At 43.8% G+C, this 19,691-nt stretch overlaps 1 protein-coding gene across 1 annotated transcript in view; it reads left to right on the top strand.

Annotated features, from left to right (window-relative positions):
• LOC118830987 (store-operated calcium entry regulator STIMATE) overlaps window positions 1-19,691 on the top strand; it is a 76,127-nt gene that overhangs the window by 34,952 nt on the left and 21,484 nt on the right. Inside the window, exons 3-4 of the mRNA XM_036738127.1 lie at window positions 494-589; window positions 8,868-8,989. Of these exons, the coding sequence (XP_036594022.1) occupies window positions 494-589; window positions 8,868-8,989 (218 nt within the window). The remainder of the gene's footprint in view (window positions 1-493; window positions 590-8,867; window positions 8,990-19,691) is intronic.

Genomic DNA, 19,691 nt, shown 5'->3' with positions numbered 1-19,691 from the left:
TTCCTTCAAGCCCAGTAGAAAGGTCTGGCAAACTGTTGGTCTTCTATCACTCACTCATTCTTTAAATGGCAGCAACTCAGATTGTTGATGTTGTGCACGTTTCAGTCTTGCACCAAATCAGACCTTACCGACCAGTCTCGAATGATCAATCTTTAAAACGAGGTTTCTTGGACTTCAGTATGAAGCAAGTAGATAAAAATTATGAATGAATCAGATGGAAGAGCAAAAATTATTTTTAATTTTAGTGACTGGTAGTAATTGTGGGCCTGTGAAATGTCATGTTGTTGATGGTATCTGAAGCTGGCAAAATGCTAACCATACATTTTGACCACCCTAGTGAGAATATTTCTCCAGTGTGGGCTTATAGACTTGTTGCATCTCTCAGTTTTCCTTACATCCAGTAATTCCCTGATACTGTGCTTGTCTTTGGGAGATGAAAGTATCCCGGTTCTTTCAGTCATTCCTTTTGATTGCTCTCTCTTTTTCTGTACAGGTTTCTAGACACTTCAAAACAAGCCATAGGAATGTTGTTCATCCACTTTGCAAATGTCTATTTATCAGACCTTACTGAAGAGGACCCTTGTTCACTGTAAGTACTCTGTGTTTGACATAACATTGCCTAACGTTCCCTTGCCCATACTCTTGGCCTCCATCTATTACATTCCGAGGAGGCGTAAGAATTTGGGCTTCTTACAGGCAAATGATGGGCCTCTGTTCTTCCTCTTAGACCTCCTTCAGTTTGGAGAGCTTTTCATCCATTTTTCTCTAATTCTTACCTGTAGTATCTCTCTGCCCGTTAGATCAATTAACATGCATTGATTTAAGCATTTACTATGTACTAAGTTCTAGGAATACAAATTTGAAAGTGAATGGTTGCTCTGAAGGAGCTTACATTTTAGTAGGAGAATGCAGCATATTTACGGATAAGTGAATACAAGATGTGTACAAAAACAAAACAGTGATTCGCTTGGGGGAATGGGGTGGAGTGAGGGACTGAGAAGGAACCTGAAAATGCTGCTGGAATCAGAAAAGGCCAATTGAAAGCATGGGCCCTTGAGCTGAGCTTTGAAGGGAACTTAACATCCCCAGAGGTAGAGGTGAGGAGGAAGAGCATTCCATATGTGAGGAGCAGAATGGAAGTAGAGGCGTAGACTTGGGAGCTGGGATGTGGTAACAGGAAATGACAAGGAGGCCTATGGCATATGAGGGATAAAAGCTAAGGCCCGGCTCTGCAGGGCTTTGAATGCCAAACAGATGCCATTGTGCTGAAGGTTCCAGTGCAAAGGAATGACGTGGTTATTAGACCTGCACTTAAAGAACATCGGTTTGGTAGTTGTGTCGGTGATGGATGAGAGAGGAAAGAGACTAGAAGGCCATTTAGGAGGCTGTGGCAGGCTTTCGAGTCATGTGAGTAACAAGATGAAGGACGATCCCCACACTCTCAGACCTCTCCAGAACAGAAATTGTAGGCCAAAGATAAAGCAATTTCAGCTATTTCCATGTTCTAGAAGGATTAAAGAACAAAACAGAACCCATGACCTGATGCTCACTGATACTGAGCTCTCCCAGTACCTCTCCCTACTTCCCACACTACCAGCAGCAAGGCTGCCTTAGCACACTTGAGGACCCAACACAGGCTTACAACAGAAACTGCCCCCCCCCCCCATCCCTGGTCTCTCTTTCCAGTGCCATGGAAGCCCCAGCTCTTTGCTTTGGAAGTTTGCAGCCCTTCAGGAGTAACAGCCTGCAGGGGGCCACAGCCCTGTAGCACCAGCATTGCACAGGTCTAAACTGCCTGCCAGTACTGGGCCGGAGAGCTAAGAAATGGAGGGAGAAGACAGAACACCAGGATAGGAGAGAGACAGACAGATACACAGAACTGAGCCAGTGAGTTATGAATCATCCATGGTGGGAAGAGACTAAGCTGCTTGAGGATCCAGCCCCCAAGGAAACCAAGGTCAGGCATCTCTGAATAAATACTGCAAAACAAAGGAAAATGATCTGGTACTTGATAGAGGAAGAAAGAAGAGGCCCCTATGGAATGTGAAGAGAACATGGAACTCTGACATCGTGTTCCTGAATGATTCAGAAGAGAAATGAGAATTACTAGAGCAGAATTTATGGCTTGCACAAGAGGGAGGCAGTTGCAGTAGTAGGGATGAGAGGCTTTAGGGCTTGGATCAGAGTGGCCATGGTTTGTAGGAGACCTTCACTCGGGGTATACAATGTAAAGTTCAAGTGTGGAGGAAACATATGTAGTGTCACAAAACTGATCATTTGCCAATAGGTTCTTAGTTATCCATATCTTATACTCTGTGTGAAGCTTATCCTGTGCCTCTGTCACTTAATGAGGAGCCTAGAGTTCTGGTAGAGCACTCCTAAAACAGGTGACCAACTACTTCTCCAACTGTTGCAAATTCAACTGAAATTTAGTCTATATACTGTTGTCAGGAGCTGGGAGTTTATTGTTCTGTTGTGTAAGTCCAGCCCAAGCAATCAGCCATCCCTGTTCAGCCTCTCTCTATTCCAGTTCAGTTCACCTAGCACTAATTAAACACCTGTTGTGCTTGGAAACTAGAAATACCAGGACCAAAACACCCAGCCTTTGCCCTAAAAGAATTTACATTTCACCTAGACTTGCTAGGGATAAGTAGATGAGTAGATAATTTGAACCTTTTGGGGAAGCTTCTAGGCTTGGGACCTGCCTGGGGAAAGGCAGGGAGTAGAATGACAAATTAAAGCAATAGCTAAGAGGCATTCTGGCTGGAATCTAGAGGGTGTGAAAGGGAGAAGTGTCAGATAAATTTAGAAAGGTAAATGGAGTGTTCAGGGCTTTGAATGCCAAGCTGAGGAGGTTGTATTTTTTTTTTTCATCTTAATGGCAATAAGGAACTGTGCTAGCTTAGACTAGGTTTGAAGAAGATTATTTTGGCAGCTCTGTGGAGGACGTGTGAGGCTGGAAGATCAATTAGGAGGCTATTATGGTAGGAGTGATGAGGGACTAATTTAAGGTCCCTTCTCTCTCCACTTGAAAAGCTGTTTATTGAAAAGCTGTTTATACCACTGTCTCCACTTTTCCACTACCTAGTTTTTCTTCAGCTCATTGTAGTTTTGGCTTCCATCCCTACCATTTTGCTCAAATTGTTCTCTCAAATATTTGCAGCCACCTAGTTGTAAGAAACAAGTGTCTTACCAAGAACTCTGTGGCCCATGGTGAATCCAGGAAAGATTTTTATTGATGTTCTTGCAAGAGTGGGTGACCCACAAGTGGGCATACCTATTTAAGACAAATACATATGCAGCTTTTTATTCCCTGTTCCTTATTCAAATTTCCCTCTCCTGTTCCCCATTGGCTGGGTACTGCAGGGTTTACAGCATATCTGGAATGCCTAAACCACTCACTTTGAGTTTCCACCCCTGCTTACATCTCCCATTCCCCACATTTCAGAGCCCCCTCCCCTTATTTTCTTTTTACCTTATTTGATCATAGTTCCCTATAGCTGTAAGTGGACATGCTGGATTGCAAAGCCAGTTTCACCCAGTCTTTAACCAGGCTAGTCCCAGTATTAAGTGAGGCCTCCCTATTGTTGTTTGGGGGAGGGTGGGACTTTCTAACTGCCAGGTAAGCTCTTACACACTGTTGAGCACTATGCAGAAGCAACATCCTAATGGTGATTTTTCACATAGTTATCAAATCCTAAGAAGCAGCTAGGTCACTCAGTGGATAGTGAGCTGGGCCTGGAGTCAGGAAGACTTGAAATTCAAATTGGGCCTCAGACACATTAGCTGTGTGACCCTGGTCAAGTCACTTAACCTCTGTTTGCTGTAATCTTCTGGAGAAGGAAATGGCAAACCACTCCAGTATCTTTACTAAGAAAACCCCTTGGATAGTATTGGTGTGATATGGTCCACAGGGTCACTAAGTGTGGACACAGCAGTCATCAAATCACCTGGCCTTACTCTTGTTCTCTTTGAAGCTTTTGACATGTTAATAGACCACCCCTCCTACGGGATAATCTCTTTTCCCCTCTGAAGCCCAATTCTCATGAGATTAGAACTGGAGTAGGACTCTGCTCCTCATTCATGCATCATTTTGAGGTTTTAAAAGTATTTTACTTGTATTAGCTCATCCGGCAGCTAGATGGCATAGTGGACTGAACACCCGACTTGGAGTCAGGAAGACCTAAATTCTAATCCTGCCTATCGTTACCTAAGTGACCCTGGGCTTCATCTCTGTCTTGGTTTTCTCTTCTGTAGGATGGGGTTAATAATAGCCCCTACTTCACAGGGTTGTTGCCCAGTAGATGCTGTTAAGATCAAATGAGATAACATTTATAAAGCACTTTACATTTAATGTAACAAGTCAGAAGTGCTGCATAAATGCCAGTTGTTGTTGATGTTATCATTGCCAAACTCATCCTTATTCCCTGTGGTCTTTAGAACTGGAACAGTTGCCGGCCCGTGTGGGAGAGTTCAGGTGCTGCATAGACTGCAGCAGGGGATGGGCCTTTTGTAGGCACCCTGTTGCCTCTCTTGAGATATGACATCTCCCTGGCAAATTGATGGGGGAGAATCCTCAGTGTAGTCTTACAGTTTATTGATTTGGTTAAAGCAGGCAAAGTGATCACATCCTCATATGTTTGGGTAGATCTCACCTCTTTAGCTCATAGAGGCCAAAAGTACATGGATGGTCCTGTTCATGCGGTTTGGGGTTGCTGAGAACCCCGACATGTCAGGGGCAGGACGCCATTGGCAGGACAGAAAGGATCTGGATGGGATTAAGAAGTGGTAAGTAGTCTTGGGGTGGGCCAGGTGCAATGGTGAGAGGACTATCAAGTAGGCTAAGTAGGTGATCTGGGTGGGCTGGGCTGGGCCAGATGCCTTGGGCAGAGTCACCAGTGATCTGGGCTGCTGAAATGTATAGGAAAGTTCAGGGACTGAGTTGCTTTCAAAGACATGGTCTTTTCCTTCTAGGGGTCCGGGTCCCGTCACCCCATCACTGTAATGCTGAGATGGCCAGAAGTACCTTGTACATCACAGAGGAAGCCATGTCTTAAGGATCAAGAAACTTTGATTCTCTGTGATTTTGGAGAGATTCCTTGCTCTCTTGGGCCTCAGTTTCTTTAGCTGTAAAGTGGGATAATAAGGCCTGACCCTACCCTTCCTGCTACACAGGAATGTTACAGGAACTGCAAGAGAACAGATGTATACCTACTTAAATAATGTTTAAATGCAATGCATATGTCAGGTACCATTGTTATTTTAGGAGAGATCTGTAATTTGTTGCAAGAAACTTCTGAAGCAGGCTCAAATAAGAGACGTAGACTTCTCTGTCACTGGAGGACTTCGGGTAGAGTTTATATGATCATTTGCATTGGTAACTAAGGTGGGGTTCCAGGTGGGGCCAATGAAGGGAGGTCTGATTATATCTTCACTCCCAAGTAGGCCCAAAACCCCTAGCTACTAGGTGCTAAGCCTATGTGGGTGTGAAGCCCTCAGGGTCCTAAGGGGAGTTACTAAGACCAGAGCCAATAGTAGGAGCCTGAGTTCTGATCACTCAGATGACGTTTGATGACGGCTAAAGAGTGTATAAAAAGAGAGAACAGAGCTTTTTGCTTGGGGCTCTCACTTTTGGAGGAACGTTGATGTGGAGACTCTGGGCAGCTGTAGTTAAGAGCCCTCCAGCTTGTAAACCCGGATGTTCGGACTTTGTTAAACTCTGGTAACTATGCGTTGAGATTTGAATCAATCAAGGTCTATCTGTTGATGTTTGTAATTTGTTTGTATTTGCTCTGAAGTTCAGGGTGCTGGCTTTTTCCCCTGAACTAGGTGAGTGATATTTGTATGCTGGATTAAAGTAAGATTGTTAACCCCTTAACATTGCTTTCCTTAGTAAAGCAGATTGAAAGAACCTGGGCTTGCAGTGTTCTGTGTGCTGGTTGTTGGTGGTTTTACACCCCCACAGCAGCTGCTAGCCTGGTTGTTGAAACACCATTTGCTGGAGATTCTTGTATCAGTTAGTGGGTTGGACTAACTTACCTCTCAGACTCCTCCCAGCCTTGAAATTCTGTAGAGAAATAATACATCCTGTAGCTGAAGTTCAGGGTGGGCATTGCTGCTAGTTTACAAACTCATGAGGGAGGTTGTATGATATAATGCAGTGCTTCTCAAACTTCCCACAGTGGTAGAATCCTTCAGTTTACACAAAGCTTTGGCTGAACCCTTGTAGTAAAATCCTCAAATTATTGTTCTTAATGCCAGTTAACAAATGACATAATGTTCATTTAAAAAAAAAAGAATAATTTGGCCTGTTTCGGGGCTCCTCGCAGTGCAGTTTGAGAAACACTGAGAAACAAAACTGAGTTCTGATCTTGGCCCTACCATTAGTTTTATGACCTTGGGCAAGTCATTCGCTCCCTGGCACCCAACCCCCTCATCTGTAAAACAAGCATTGTGGTCTAGATAATCTCCAGTGGTCCTTTTAGGTTTTGGTATTCTTTGATTCCAGGTTATGATGATGAAAACAAGCTGGTAGTTCTTTTCATCTGTGATCCAAGAGTGACCTCTTGTGATTTTTCAGGGCAAAGACAAGTAGGGGGGCAAAGCATCTATTTCCTCCCTTCCCTCCTTGCATTCCTTTTCTGTGGAAGCTCAGATCACATGTCACCTCTTACATGCAGTTCTTCCTGAGCCTCCCAGCTCCTATTGTTGCCCCCTCCAGTGACCTTTTATGTGGTTTGTGTGTGTGTGTGTGTGTGTGTGTGTGTATGCATGTACGTACGTGCACACACACCCCTGTTGGTTCCCTTGATTGCATGTAATCTTCTTGAAGGCAGGGACTATTTCATTTTTTTCCCTTGTATTCCTAATGCCAAATATAGTGGCCGACACAGGAGGCGTTGAATGAAAGTTTGTTTATTGATGTGTCCTTTGTTAACCTTTACTTGTGATGGAACTGACGTAGACTAGAACAAGCTGAGTCAGCCTTTTTATGGAAAGAAATGTTGGGCAGGATGAATGAAGTCAGTTTAAAGCTCTAAGGGTTTAGGAATTTCGGCCTGGGAATGATCAGATCATAGGCCTAGTGCTGTTAGTGCTGGAAAAATCTTAGGTCATCTAGTCATAAGGAGGTTCCCTGTCCTTAGACACCTGAAGAATCCAGGCAGATAGGGCCACCCCTGTGGGCTTTCTAGAGATGGTGAGTTGCAGCTAGAGTGATTTATGCCTAAATGAGTTTGAGGAGCCCACCTGCTTCTTCTGCCTGTTAATGAATGTAGGACAACTTCCCACCTGTGCTGCCCAATAGGAGAAATGGATGTACTTATGTTAAATGTGCATTGCCAGCTTTCCCAGGTCAGGGCTTTCAGGGTGCTGCTTTTCTTCACAAAATCACAGTGTTGTATCTGTTAGGGCACCATAGAAAATCAGTTGGTGCTTTGCATGTAGTAAGTATTTAAAAATGCAGAATTGAATGAGCATTTTCTTTGGGCAGGGACAGGAGCCCAGAACTGCAGTTTTATTGGCCTGGGGAATTCCACAAGTAGGAACACCCCCCCACAGATGCACATCAGCAGCTCCTGTATAATTTATCTTGAGAGCATTACCTGGGGCACTAATGTGTGTTACAGGCAGGGCAGACTCCAAGGCCACTGGCCCTTCCCCTCAATATCTGTGTGACCTCGAGCAAGTCAACCTCTCCAGGCCTCAGGTTCCTTGTCTTTAAAACTAAGAGTTTAGATGAGGCCTATAAGTCCATTCCATCTTTAAATCTGTTACCAGTGAATGGAGTCCTAGGTGCTGAGTCACCTAGCTAGTTAATGGCAGAGCTAGTAGAAGACCCTGGATCTCTTCACTCCTCGTGCCACAATGGAAATACTTCTCTGACTGTCCATTTAAAAAGCCCCCAAAGATATGCAGAGAGCATATGTCTGCTTTATGAGGGTGTTTCCAGCAGGTGGAGCACTGCCTCCGGTTGTAGCCTTTATCCCCGTCAGAGAGGGCCTCAGGGGATGACAGAGTTGGAGAAAGGGAGAAGGCAAGCCAGATTGTTCTCTTGAGATTTCAGAAGGACAGAATTAGAATTCATGGTCAGTATGATGGCAGCCGGACCAAAACAGAATGAAAAAGATCAAATTGAAGATGTGATACTTATCTTTACCATGATATTCTCCTCCTAGACTTTAGGATAGGGACTATGGACATACGTTGTTTTGTGTGGTTCCTATCATCACCTTCCTGTAAAGTTAGTATGGTACCTTGTACACAGACATTGCTCAGTAAATATGGGTTGAATGAATTAATATTAGTAAATCAAATCCTTTTTCCCATTAATTTCTGTCCTCATTTCTAGATAGTTTTAAATTTCTATTGAATCACTTCTTGTTTGGGTACAGTCATTCAGCTTTAGCTTTATTAATTACTTTTATCCTTTCTCTGCCCTTCCTCCCAATCTAATTCAATCCAGCAGGTATTAATTGTACTTAATGACTTGTAAACCAGTACCTCAGTTCACCAGGGTAAGCATATTTAAAGGAAGGGGACGTAAGTGAATCCTTTCATAAATTGAAGAATCCTACTGTACTTGTTGGGGACTAATTTGGATATACTGCTGGGTTATCTTTACATAATACATAATGCCTTACGAAAATTGTATAACATCTTACAAATACCCCAAACTTAGCCCACAGTGGTGCTTTAACTATCTGCCTTTCTTCAAGGCAGTATATTTAAATTGGCCATCACTGCTCTGTGGTATACCACTTTCTGGAAGCATGATGTCCCTGTAAATGAGGCTCCCTTTTTCTGAGGCTAGGGAAGCTGATGCTTCTGCTTTTCCTCACCATGTCTATGTGTACCTTTTCCTTTAGGTATCTTATCAACTTCCTCCTCGATGCCACCCTGGGGATGCTGCTAATCTATGCGGGTGTGCGAGCCGTCAGTGTTCTGGTGGAGTGGCAACAATGGGAGTCCCTTCGATTTGGCGAATATGGTAAAACACACACACATACACAAACCTTCTGCTACTGTACTCTGGCAAGGAGACTGACTGGAATGAGTTCACTTCCTAGCCCTTTGCTAATTAGCAAGACCAAATGGCACTTCAGAGAAGAGAGAAAAAACTCATTGGTATAGTTTAGCATGTGATACAGATAATACCTGGCTTGATTCTTCTCCCTCCAAGCTAGCAAAGTGTAGTTCTTGTGGAATATTAGTAGCTCAGTGAGCCATTTATACGGCAGGTTTGTGGAGTATGGGCTATGAACTGCTCTCTGTATGGGATACTCTAGTGTTAGAAAAGAAGAAGATCGTTAGATCCCTGCAGAATCCTCATGCCTCAGGGAGGGACTCAGGCCAAATGAAAAAGTAGAGAAATGAAGAGACTTACCCGGTCACATCATTGGAAGCAGGGCTGGAACTCTTCCCATTCCTCCGTTTCCCCCATGGTTTAGGTTGTCATCTGTGCACAAATTTCTGTCAGGTTTAGGTGACATCAACAGATGGCAGAATTCTCTCTGTACCGATGATGTGAGGTTGGTCAGCTCGCTTAGTTAGAGCAGTGCTAAGGAGGCCAGGGTCCAGTGAGGATTTACACCAGGAGGGTTGGCTTTGTTCTGTCCTCTGACCATACCAGTCACGGTGCACAGGATCAGTGCATTATAGACTTAGAGTGGGAAGGGTCCTTGCATAACCTCTGTTAGATTCTCCACGTTTTTTGCCAGTCTTTTATGCTGCCATTATCATTTAAAAAAAAAAAGCTATTTCCTATAGCAACTATTCCAGATGTTTTATTTTCTTCTCTTCTTCCCAATTACATCCCTAGCTCCCATACTGAATAACAGTCTCCAGTGTTAGTTCCCTCAAATCCACAGAATCTCAGCTAGGAAGGGGCCTCAGAGGTCATCTAGTTCAGTTTAGACCTAAACCAGAACCTCCTCTGTAGCATCCTGAACACATGGTAATGATCAAGCTGCATCCTGAGGGAGAACCTTTCACCTCATGGAACAACACTCCTTTTTGGACACCTCTCGTTGCTGGAAGTTTTCCCTTAGGATGAGTGACCAGCTAATTAATCAGCAAGCATTTATTAGGCACCTACTCTGTGGCAGACCCTGGGATATCTACTAGGGATAAGAGGACACAGATGGAAGCATTCCTGCCCTCAAGCAGCTTACAGTCTATCAAGGAAAATAACATACAAGTATATACAGAAATTTAAGGAGGGAGGCCACAGATTCCAGATCTGTGATCTCACTGGTGTAGGAGGAAATTACTTCCTTCTAATGCAGGTTGTCAATTCTTCTGCAAGGCTTAGAAAGCTACCTAGGAGTGCTTAGAGGTGAGATAACCTGCCCAGAATCACAGTCAGGTGTGTGTCAGAAATAGAACTGAACTAGGTCTTCTTGCCTCTGTATAAAAAAGATATACCCAGGAAACACAAGCTGCTGTCATGGGGGAAGCACTAGTGTCTGGAACAATGGGAAAAGGTCTCCTGCAGAAAGTGGCCCTGAGGGAAGTGACTGATTCTAAGAAGCAAAGGTGAGGAGGGAGGGCATTCTAGGTGCAAGGGACAGCCTGTGTAAAGGCACCGGTGGAGAGGTGGAATGTCATTTATGAACAGAATCCAGGTTATGGAGGGTTTATGTTTGATCCTAGAGGCAATAGGGAGCCATTGGAGCTTACTGAGTAGGAGAGTGTCAGGGTTGTGCTTTAACAGCTATAAAGAGATGAGGAGATCGGGGCAGACAAACCCGTTCTCCACAGTTCCACCCATCCTTGTGTGCAATGATCACGTCTTCTCCTTTTCAGTTCAGTACCTCCTCTTTGCCACACCCTGTGCTTGGGGCAACAGGTACTAGGACGAAGCAGGAAATCTTCCCACAAGGAGCTTATATACTAATGGGAAATTTATACCACATATGTCTACAAATAGACACGTACGTGAGGAAAATAGGAGGGGTGGATCAGGGAAGTCTTCATGGAATTGGTGTCTGAACTGGGGAAAAAGAAGGATGCTGAGAGGAGGAGAGAGTTCACTCTAGGTATGGGGGGTAGCGATGGAGTGGTTCTGGCTTCTATAAATGCACAAAAAGGGGGAGAGTTGAGTTCAAGGAATAGATAGTCTGTTTTGGCTGGAAAGAAGAGTTTGTAAAGGCAAATAATGTGAAATGAGACTGGAAATGTAGGTTGGACTCAGACTGGAAGGCCTTGACTGCCAAACTAAAGAGTGTGTATTTCATCCCGTAGGTAACAAAGAGCCACTGTTGAAGGTTTTCTGGGGGTTAAGTGCCATGGTCAGACCTTTGTCTTAGGAAGATCATTTTAGCAGCTTTGTGGAAGATGGGTTAGAAGTTTGGGAGACAAATGGGTCTGAGGGGGAAGATGCTGTTTTTGAGATGTCTAGCGGGTACTTGATCATGAGGCAGCTAAGTGGGTCAGTAGATGGAATCCTGGACTTAGAGTCAGGAAGGCCCAATCACTTCACCTGTTTTCAGCCTCAGTTTCATCGTCTATAAGATGGGAACAATTATAGAACCTCTCTCACAGGGGGCTGTGAGGATCACATGAGGTAACATGTAAATCATTTAGCAAATCTTAAAGCGCTACCTACAGGCTAGCTGCTTCCCCTCCCCTTCCCCTTCCCCTTTCTCCTTCTCTTCCTTCTTCTTCGTCGTGAGTTCAAGAGAATATTAGGGCAGAAGATATAAATGCTTAGACCCATGGGAGCATATAGCAACACCAAGGAAAAGATGATGTGTAAGAAGAGAGCCCTAAGGGACAGGAGTTAAATGATGATCCAGCAAAGTACACTGAGAAGGATAGCAAAGAAGAAATGAGGACCCTGGAAGCTGAGAGTGTTCCAGAGGAGGCTGTAGTCATTAGCATCAAAAGCTGTAAATAGAGGTCAAGGAGACAGAGGACTGTACTGCTGGATTTAGCTGTAAATTGCAGAATTTCAGAGTTAGAATGGACCTCAAAATGCATGGAGGTCAACCCCTATACAAAAAAAACCTTTTCTGTGATTATGCTTGACAAGTGGTCATCCAGCCTCTGCTGAGAGACCTCCAAGGACAGGGAACTCAGTTTTGCTCAAAGCAGCAAATTCGACTTCTGCATATCTCTGATTATTAGGAAGTATTTGCTGGCATTAAGTCTAAATTTGTCTCTTGGCAACTTCTACCCATTTCTTCTGACTCTGCTCTTTTGGGCCCAGGAGAGCAAACTAATCATTTCTCCACAGGGCAGCAAAACCAGCTATTATATCTTCTGTTTCTCACCCTTCCACCACTTTAAATCTTATTTTCTTTAGGCTTTAAAAAACTTGACCAATTTCTTCAGTTGACCCTTGCATGACATAAACTTCACCATCCTTCCTCTGGATACTGTCCAACTTATTAATGTCGTCCTTAAACTGTCGGGTCCAGAACTAGACAAAATACTCCAGATGAAGGGCACAGTACAAAGGGAAACTAGGACCTCCTTATTCTTGAGAACTGTGCTGATCTAATGCAGCCCACAATTGTTACTAGATTTTGGGAAGCTGCTGCAACACAGTGTTGACTTCTTGAGCTTGCAGTCCACTAAAACCCCCAGATCTTTTTCAGACAAACAGCTGTCTAACCATGCCTTCCCCATCTTGTACTTGTGAGATTGATTTTTTGTGCATAAAAATAAGATTTTTACCTTTATCTTCAATGATTTTTGATCTTAAAAGATTCAGCACTCTAGCCTGTCAGGATATTTTGGATCCTGACAGTCAAGTACCTGCTAACTTTGTCTCATTTGCAAATTTGATGAGCATGGTATGTTAAACAGCACAGGGACAAGCACAAAACTGGCATATAGTAGGCACTTAATAAATGTTTATTGATTGAAGTACTCTGCTGGGGACCTCCTGCTGCATTAACATTCAGCCATTCATAGCTACTCTTTGAGTCTGGAGAGCCAATTAGTTCTGAATCATTAGTAGCTTTGGAAAGAGCAGTTTCAATGAAGTGGGGGGGGGGGGGGGCGGGAAGCAGTCATATGTGAATGGGAGATTGGGAGGTATTAAGTGACAGTAAAAAGAAGAAAAGATTTAGAGGGATTTTTTGAGGGGATGGGAGGGTCAATTAGAAAATTTTTAAGGGTAGGGTAGACCTGGAAGAGCCAATAGATAGGGAGAAAAAGATTGAAGAGGAAAAGAGTAGAAATGGAGGGGCAGATTGCTGGAGGGGAAGGAGCTGAGGGCACAGGTAGTGGGTGTGGTCTTGGCAAAGAGAAGGGCCACCTCTTCTTCAGAAATGGGAGTAAAGGAGGAGAAGATGGGTGAAGATGTAGAAGAGTTTTGAAATTCAGACTAGCAGAGGAAAAGAACCTTTAATGGATAATCTTGAATTTTCTTAATAAAGTAGAACGTAAGAACCAAGCATGCCCACTGAAGGGCAGGCAGGGGAAGCATTAGGCCCTTGAGGAAAAAAGTTTTAGAATAGCTGCTAAGGTGAACGGATAGAGTCAGTTAAGGAAAAATAAACATTTCGCCATGTAACAGTGAGTTCCCACTTGCAGCCAGAATGGTGATGTGATTTTCTCAGCTGCACAGTAGCACAAATGCAGAGTTGTATGCTGGGAACGAATTATGGCACTAAATACCCTCCAACATCTTGTACTGTAAGTAGCCAGTTTTTTCAGCCAGTCCTTTCAGTGGAACGGTCTCTACTCCACTCACCATTCTGAATATGCTCCAGTTTGTCAGTGTCCTTCTGAAAATGTGGCACCTGGAACAGAAAACACTATTCCAGATGCGATCTGATCAGGGTAAAGAATAGTGGGGCTGTTTCTATCCTCATTGGTGAACTCTAAAGTCAAGCTAGATTTTATTTTTTGGGTTAGTTTTCTTTGGGTTCCCTTCAGTCCATAGAAGGTCTCAGCACTCCTTACGCCTTCTTTCTTTCTCTCTGATCATAGAGGAAACAGCCTCCTGACTCATTAAAGGTGATCTCTCGCCCTGTGCTCTGGATTCCATTCCTTGATGTTTCCGGCAGTCATCTTATTTGCCTCCATTCCCTTTCTTTGCACTGGTTCCTTCTCATTTATCTACGAACATTTTTAGTTTTTCCCATTCCTTAAAAAACCTTTACCTTGACCCTTCTATCCTTCCCAACTATTATCAATCAGTCAAGTAGCTTTTAACCTCTTCCCTTTGTGTGCCAAGCCTTTTGCTAAGTGCTAGCCATACAAAGGACAGCAAAAGCCATTCCCTTCTCTCAAGGAGCTCATAGTCTAATGGGGAAGACAGTATGCAAACAGTTATGAATAGACAAGATCTACACAGGATAAATTGGAGGTAAGCAACAGAGGGAAGGCGTGAGCATTAAAGAGGATCAAGAAAGACTTCTTGCAGAAGGTGGGACTTTAGCTGAGGCTTGAAGGAAGCCAGGAGGGGGAGATGAGGAGAGAGTTCTAGGCATGGGGGACTACTGGCAAGAATATCCAGAATCAGGCTATGGAGTGTTGTGTGTGAAGAATAACAAGGAGTTCATTGTCACTGTTGTATTTTGGGGTGGGGGGTGGGGCAGGAGAGACAGGGTGTAAGATGTCAGAAGACTGGAAAGATAGAAAGAGGTTAGGTTATGGAGGGCTTTAAAAGCCAAACAGAGAGGTTTATATTTGATCGTGGAGGCAAAAGGGAGACCCCAGAGTTTATTGAATGGGGGGAGGGGGCTATGACATGGTCAGACTTACACTTTAGGAAGATTATTCCATAGCTCAGTAGAGAATGGACTGGAGTGGGGAGATACTTGAGCCACGGAAACCATTTGCCATTATCCCAGCATGAAGTTATGAGGGCCTGCACAAGACAGTTCTCAGTTATGAGAAATGTCCCTAAAGCAGAAATGACAGATTATGGCAGTTGATTGGCTGCAAAGGGTGAGAGAGAGTAAGGAGTCGAGGGTGATACCTAGGCCGTGAATCCTAGTGACTGGGGCCCTCAACAGAAACAGGAGGTTTGGAAGAGAGGAGAATTTGGGGGAAAGATAATGAGAACTTATGAGGCCTACAGGCCATCTGGTTTGCCTGATAGGCAGCCAGTAGTGTATTGGAGATATGAAACTTGAGGTTAGGCTTAGATAAGTAAATCTGCATAGAGATGATAGTTAAATCTCTAAATGAAACAGTGTAGAGGGAGAAGAGAAGAGGGCCCAGGACAGAGCCTTTGGTGACCTCATAGTAATATGTTTGACCTAGATGAAGATCCAGCAAAGGAAACTGAGGAGGAATAGCCAAACAGGGAAAGGTTACACAGCAAGAGGACTAGGAGAGAATAGTGTCATGAAAACTTAAGAGAAAAGCGGGGTGGGGAGGGGGGTAACAATGTCAGAGATTGCGAAGGTCAAGAAGAATGAAAATTGAGAAAGGTCATTAGATTTGGCAATTAAAAGATTATTAGTAACTTTGGAGAGAATAAAATCCAAAGATCAGAAGCCAGACTGCAGAATTGAGAATGAGTAGAAAGGAAATGGAGGCATCATTTGCAGACAACCTTCTTTAAGTATTTAGCCCCAAAAGGGAGAAAAGAAGTATGGGATGACAGCTAGCAGGGATGGTGGATCATGGAAGAGTGTTTTGAGGATGAGGGAGACATGGGCATGTTTCTGGACAGTACTGTTCCATCTCTGGCTCCCCTTTACTGCTGATCTTCCTGGAAAATGTAGTCTAAACCTTTTACTACCACTCCCTCACTCCCTGATTTCTCAGTACTTTGTGATCTGACTTGTGTCTACACCATTCACCTGCAGCTGTTCTCTCAGAGACCACCTGTTGCCTCTGCCCAGTCACCCAGTCTCACATTCTTTTTGTAGGCTGCATCCTTTGGCCTTCTGCAGCTTTTGACATGCCTACTAGGCCCTTTTTTCTTGCTTGGTTTTAGAGATATCTCATTCTCCTGATTCTTCCATGGTTCTCACTCTTCCTTTTCTGTTTTCTTATCTTCTTCATTACTGGCTTCTTCCTTTCTTCCTAAGCCCTTAGTGTGACTGTTCCTCAGAATGCTCATTTTCTGCCGTGGCTTCTGCTGTCAGACTTGTCTGCTATTCCAAATCTTTATCTCCAGCCTTACTCTGTCGCTTTTGAGTGTCACATCTGTCTCTCTGACTGTCTCCAGGACATTCACATCAGGATATCCTCCTGTATCTCAGATTGAATGTGTCTAAAACCAAGATCTTAATTTCTGTGCTAGACCTGTTCTTCCTTTCACCTTCCTTGTTGTCTGTCTGGAACACTACCGTTTACCTGCTGTGTTCAAAATTTTGGTTCTCTTCCACTTACCTCTTCCCTCCCGCAAGTAATTAGGTCAGAGTTGTTGATTGAACCTCATCAACACCACTCACATTTGTCCTTTCCTTCCTCTTCCCGCTGACACCGCCCTCATCGCACAGGTTCTCGCCGTCACTGACCTCGACTGTTGCCAGTCTCCTAACGAGTCTTCCTGCCTGCGCTCTTTTCCCCTCTGCTGCTGGAATAAGCTTTCTTCTCTGTAAATCTGGGTATGCGATGTCTCTGCTCAAAAATTGTCTGTGGTTACTCAGAAGTTCCAGCTCTCCTGGCAGCTAGGGTCCCCTGCAAGCTGGCATTGCTATAACCTTTCCCTTCTCCACTGTGCCTTATCACCAAAATGTCTTCCTCGCTCCCTGTTTGGCTGTTATATTCCTCCCTGTCTTTTAAAGCCCACTTCAAATGCTATCCCTTCCATGATTCTGGTTTTCCAGGCACTTTATTTTCCATCTTTCCAGTGCACTTATGTAATATTGTGTAGCATAGCTGTCCCTTTGTGTCTTTCTCCCCAACTAGTAGGCTGTTTGAAGGTAGAGACCATAGCTTACCTGAAGTTTCTATCTCTCTTAGAGCGAAGTACATTGCTTTGCACACAGTAAGTACTCAATGTTTGAGTGAATGTTGATTATAATTATATTAGGTAGATTATGAAAAGAGTCATTAGGGAGATACAAAGTGCTGTAGAGATACTCAAAAACCATAAAAGCAGATAGAGGCTGATGTATAAAGTTAGTTGGTACTGAGCAAGAATGGGGTGGATTTTAGTTTTTCGTTCATAGTAACTCTGTGTAAGGAGCAAATTCGTCAGAGAGTGTAGAGGTAGAGGTGCCTCATTGTAAGGCATCTTTGCTGCCCTCAGCTGGCACAGCCTGAGCAGTTTTTCCTGCCAGGCACAGGAGAATTTGTCTCCTGCTAGAAAATGGGGCCTTTCCTTCTGTTTACATTACGGGAAAGCTCTCCTTATCAGGAAGAGCTGAACTAATGAAGTGTTTTCTAGAGGAAGTACACTAGCTAACAAAAGAGGTATGCAGCAAGATTTCTAAGTCCTCTTTGCCTGTTCCTCATCAGCGTCCTGTTCAGACAGCCTTGTGGCTCTAGGCCCAAAGCCCAAGCCTGCTTTGGCCAGCTAGGGACTCAAAAGGCAGTGGCATTTTCCTCCAGAATACATGTGTACGTCTTTTTTAAAAGCTGATCCGTAAGTCTCAGCTCAGAATTGTTTGTGTATTTCTAGAAGCTGGAATTATGTATCGCCTGTTAGCAGAGCTGAGAGAACGTACTTTCTTAGTCCCATTGCTCGATGCTTTATGAGTCATCTACTTGAAATGTTTGCAAACAGAAATACTATTCCTGCTGTTCCCCTTGAAGACGGCTTCTCTGTGGTGAGAAGCCCAGATGCAGACTCAGATCTGAAAAATGGAGTCCAGCCCCCCCTGCCTTTGGGCCGGTGATGTACTGATTTTATCAAAATAACATAGCTAATTTGGAAATACAGCTGATCTGGAAATAGGACGGCTGCTTCCTGCCTCCTTGTCTAGCCTTCACTCTGCTATGCCAGGTAGTCTCTCAGTTCCCCCTTAAGTGAATTCAGTAAAGATATTTATTGGTGACTATAGTCCTGCTATTTTTGCTTTGCAGATATCAGTTGCTTGAATAGAGGAAACCTTTTTTATTTTTTTAAGTTCAGTGCATCCCTCACACAGAACATTTTTCTGTTTGATGATCAGAATGAATATGGGACTGAAGGTCAAACTTCATGTGGAAATTGATTTATTTGCATTATACACCTAAATACATTTTACCTATATTTATGGGGTTGATGAGCGAATAGGCTGTAGTTTGTGTTTTCTCCCTCTTGTTGCTTCCTCTTCTCCTCTTCCGCAAGATCTCCAGGTGAACCATTCACATCTATTCTAGGTTGCCACAGAGCCACTGGGGTCTCCTAGCTTACAGGCTCTAAGTGAATTTACATGATAGAATTGGTAGGAGGAGAGGAACTTTAGGCTTGTTACTATATGCAAACCAAGACCCAGAGTATCTATACCCCTGGCAATTCAGGATCATTTTAAATGGTTTCCACATTTCTCTCAAGAGCCAACAGATAGGCTAGCCCTAGCCCACTCCACAAGAGGTTTGAACGGATTACCTTAAGTAACATAATTTCGGAGTTGGAAAGGATCTCAGTCCATCTTATACCCAAACAGCAGTCTCTGCCGCATCCCCAGCAAGTGCTCATCTGATCTTTGCTTGGAAGATTCCAGTGGGGATAGAGAGAATGGGGAGTGAATGACTCACCACTTCTTAAGGCAGCTGAGTCCCTTGGATAACTAATTGTTAGGAAGTTTTCCTTATATCAAGCCTTAATTTTCCTCTTCTCCAGGCTAAATATCACCATTTCCTTCACTTAATCTTCATTTAGCATGAACTCAAGGCTCCTCCCATCCTGGTTACTGTCTTACCAATGCTCTTCCTAAAATGTGGTGTCTAGAACTAAACTGAGTACAGCAGTATTTTAACCTCCTTAGTCAGTCAATCATAAGCCTTTATTGAGCTGGGCACTGTGGATACAGATGCCAAAGTGAGGTAATTCCTGGCCTCTGGGAGAAGGGGAACCACACAAAACATGGTCACTGAGAATTAAATACTGGATGTAGAGAGAGTGATTTGGGTGGGCAGGGTGTACCAACAACTGGGGAAATCAGGAAAGGCTCTTGAAGGAAGGGGCACCTGAGCTGAACCTTCAGGGGACTTCCGGGTTAGAACAGGCAGAAGGGAGGAGGGATGGCACTCCAGGTGTGGAGAAGTTTGGATCAGTTTACTTTGCTGCCCAGACTTGTTCTCATGGAGCTTGAAGTCCACGAAAACTGCCGGGTCATGTTCATACAAAAACTATTAATTAGTCACATCTCCCCCATCTTTTTATGAACACAAGCAAAGTGCTTCCAGTTTATCCTTTATATTTCATTTTAATAGGTTTAATGTTAATAGGGTTTAGCCTATCGATCTTTTTGAAACCTACCTCGTGCCTAGTTTGTTAGCATTCCCTCCTGTCTCTTTCCTATTCTTTTCCAAGTAGGATTGAGAATCCTGGAATGGGTCCAGTTAGGAAAGCCAAGGTGTCCTTGGTCACTGTGATAAACCTGCCCCTTGGTCACTGTGATAAACCTGCCCTTTCTGCAACCAGAATGAACCACCCCCCCAGCCCTCCCCTGCCCCAGACTCCTCCTTCCTCTTTGGCTTCAGATTTTCTCTTATGTAAAAAGTTGTACTCTAATGGCCTGTTTGCCAGTCCTTTTATGTCCTTGAAAAAAAAGAAAGTTTGCTTTTTAAAAAGGTTTGGGAAAATGACACCAGTGACCCATCTCCCCATAGGCCTTTTCTCT

The sequence above is a fragment of the Trichosurus vulpecula genome, chromosome 9 (assembly GCF_011100635.1).
Source record: "Trichosurus vulpecula isolate mTriVul1 chromosome 9, mTriVul1.pri, whole genome shotgun sequence".
In the NCBI taxonomy this organism is placed as follows: Eukaryota; Metazoa; Chordata; class Mammalia; order Diprotodontia; family Phalangeridae; genus Trichosurus; species Trichosurus vulpecula.
This window is presented reverse-complemented; position numbering and strand designations above follow the sequence as displayed.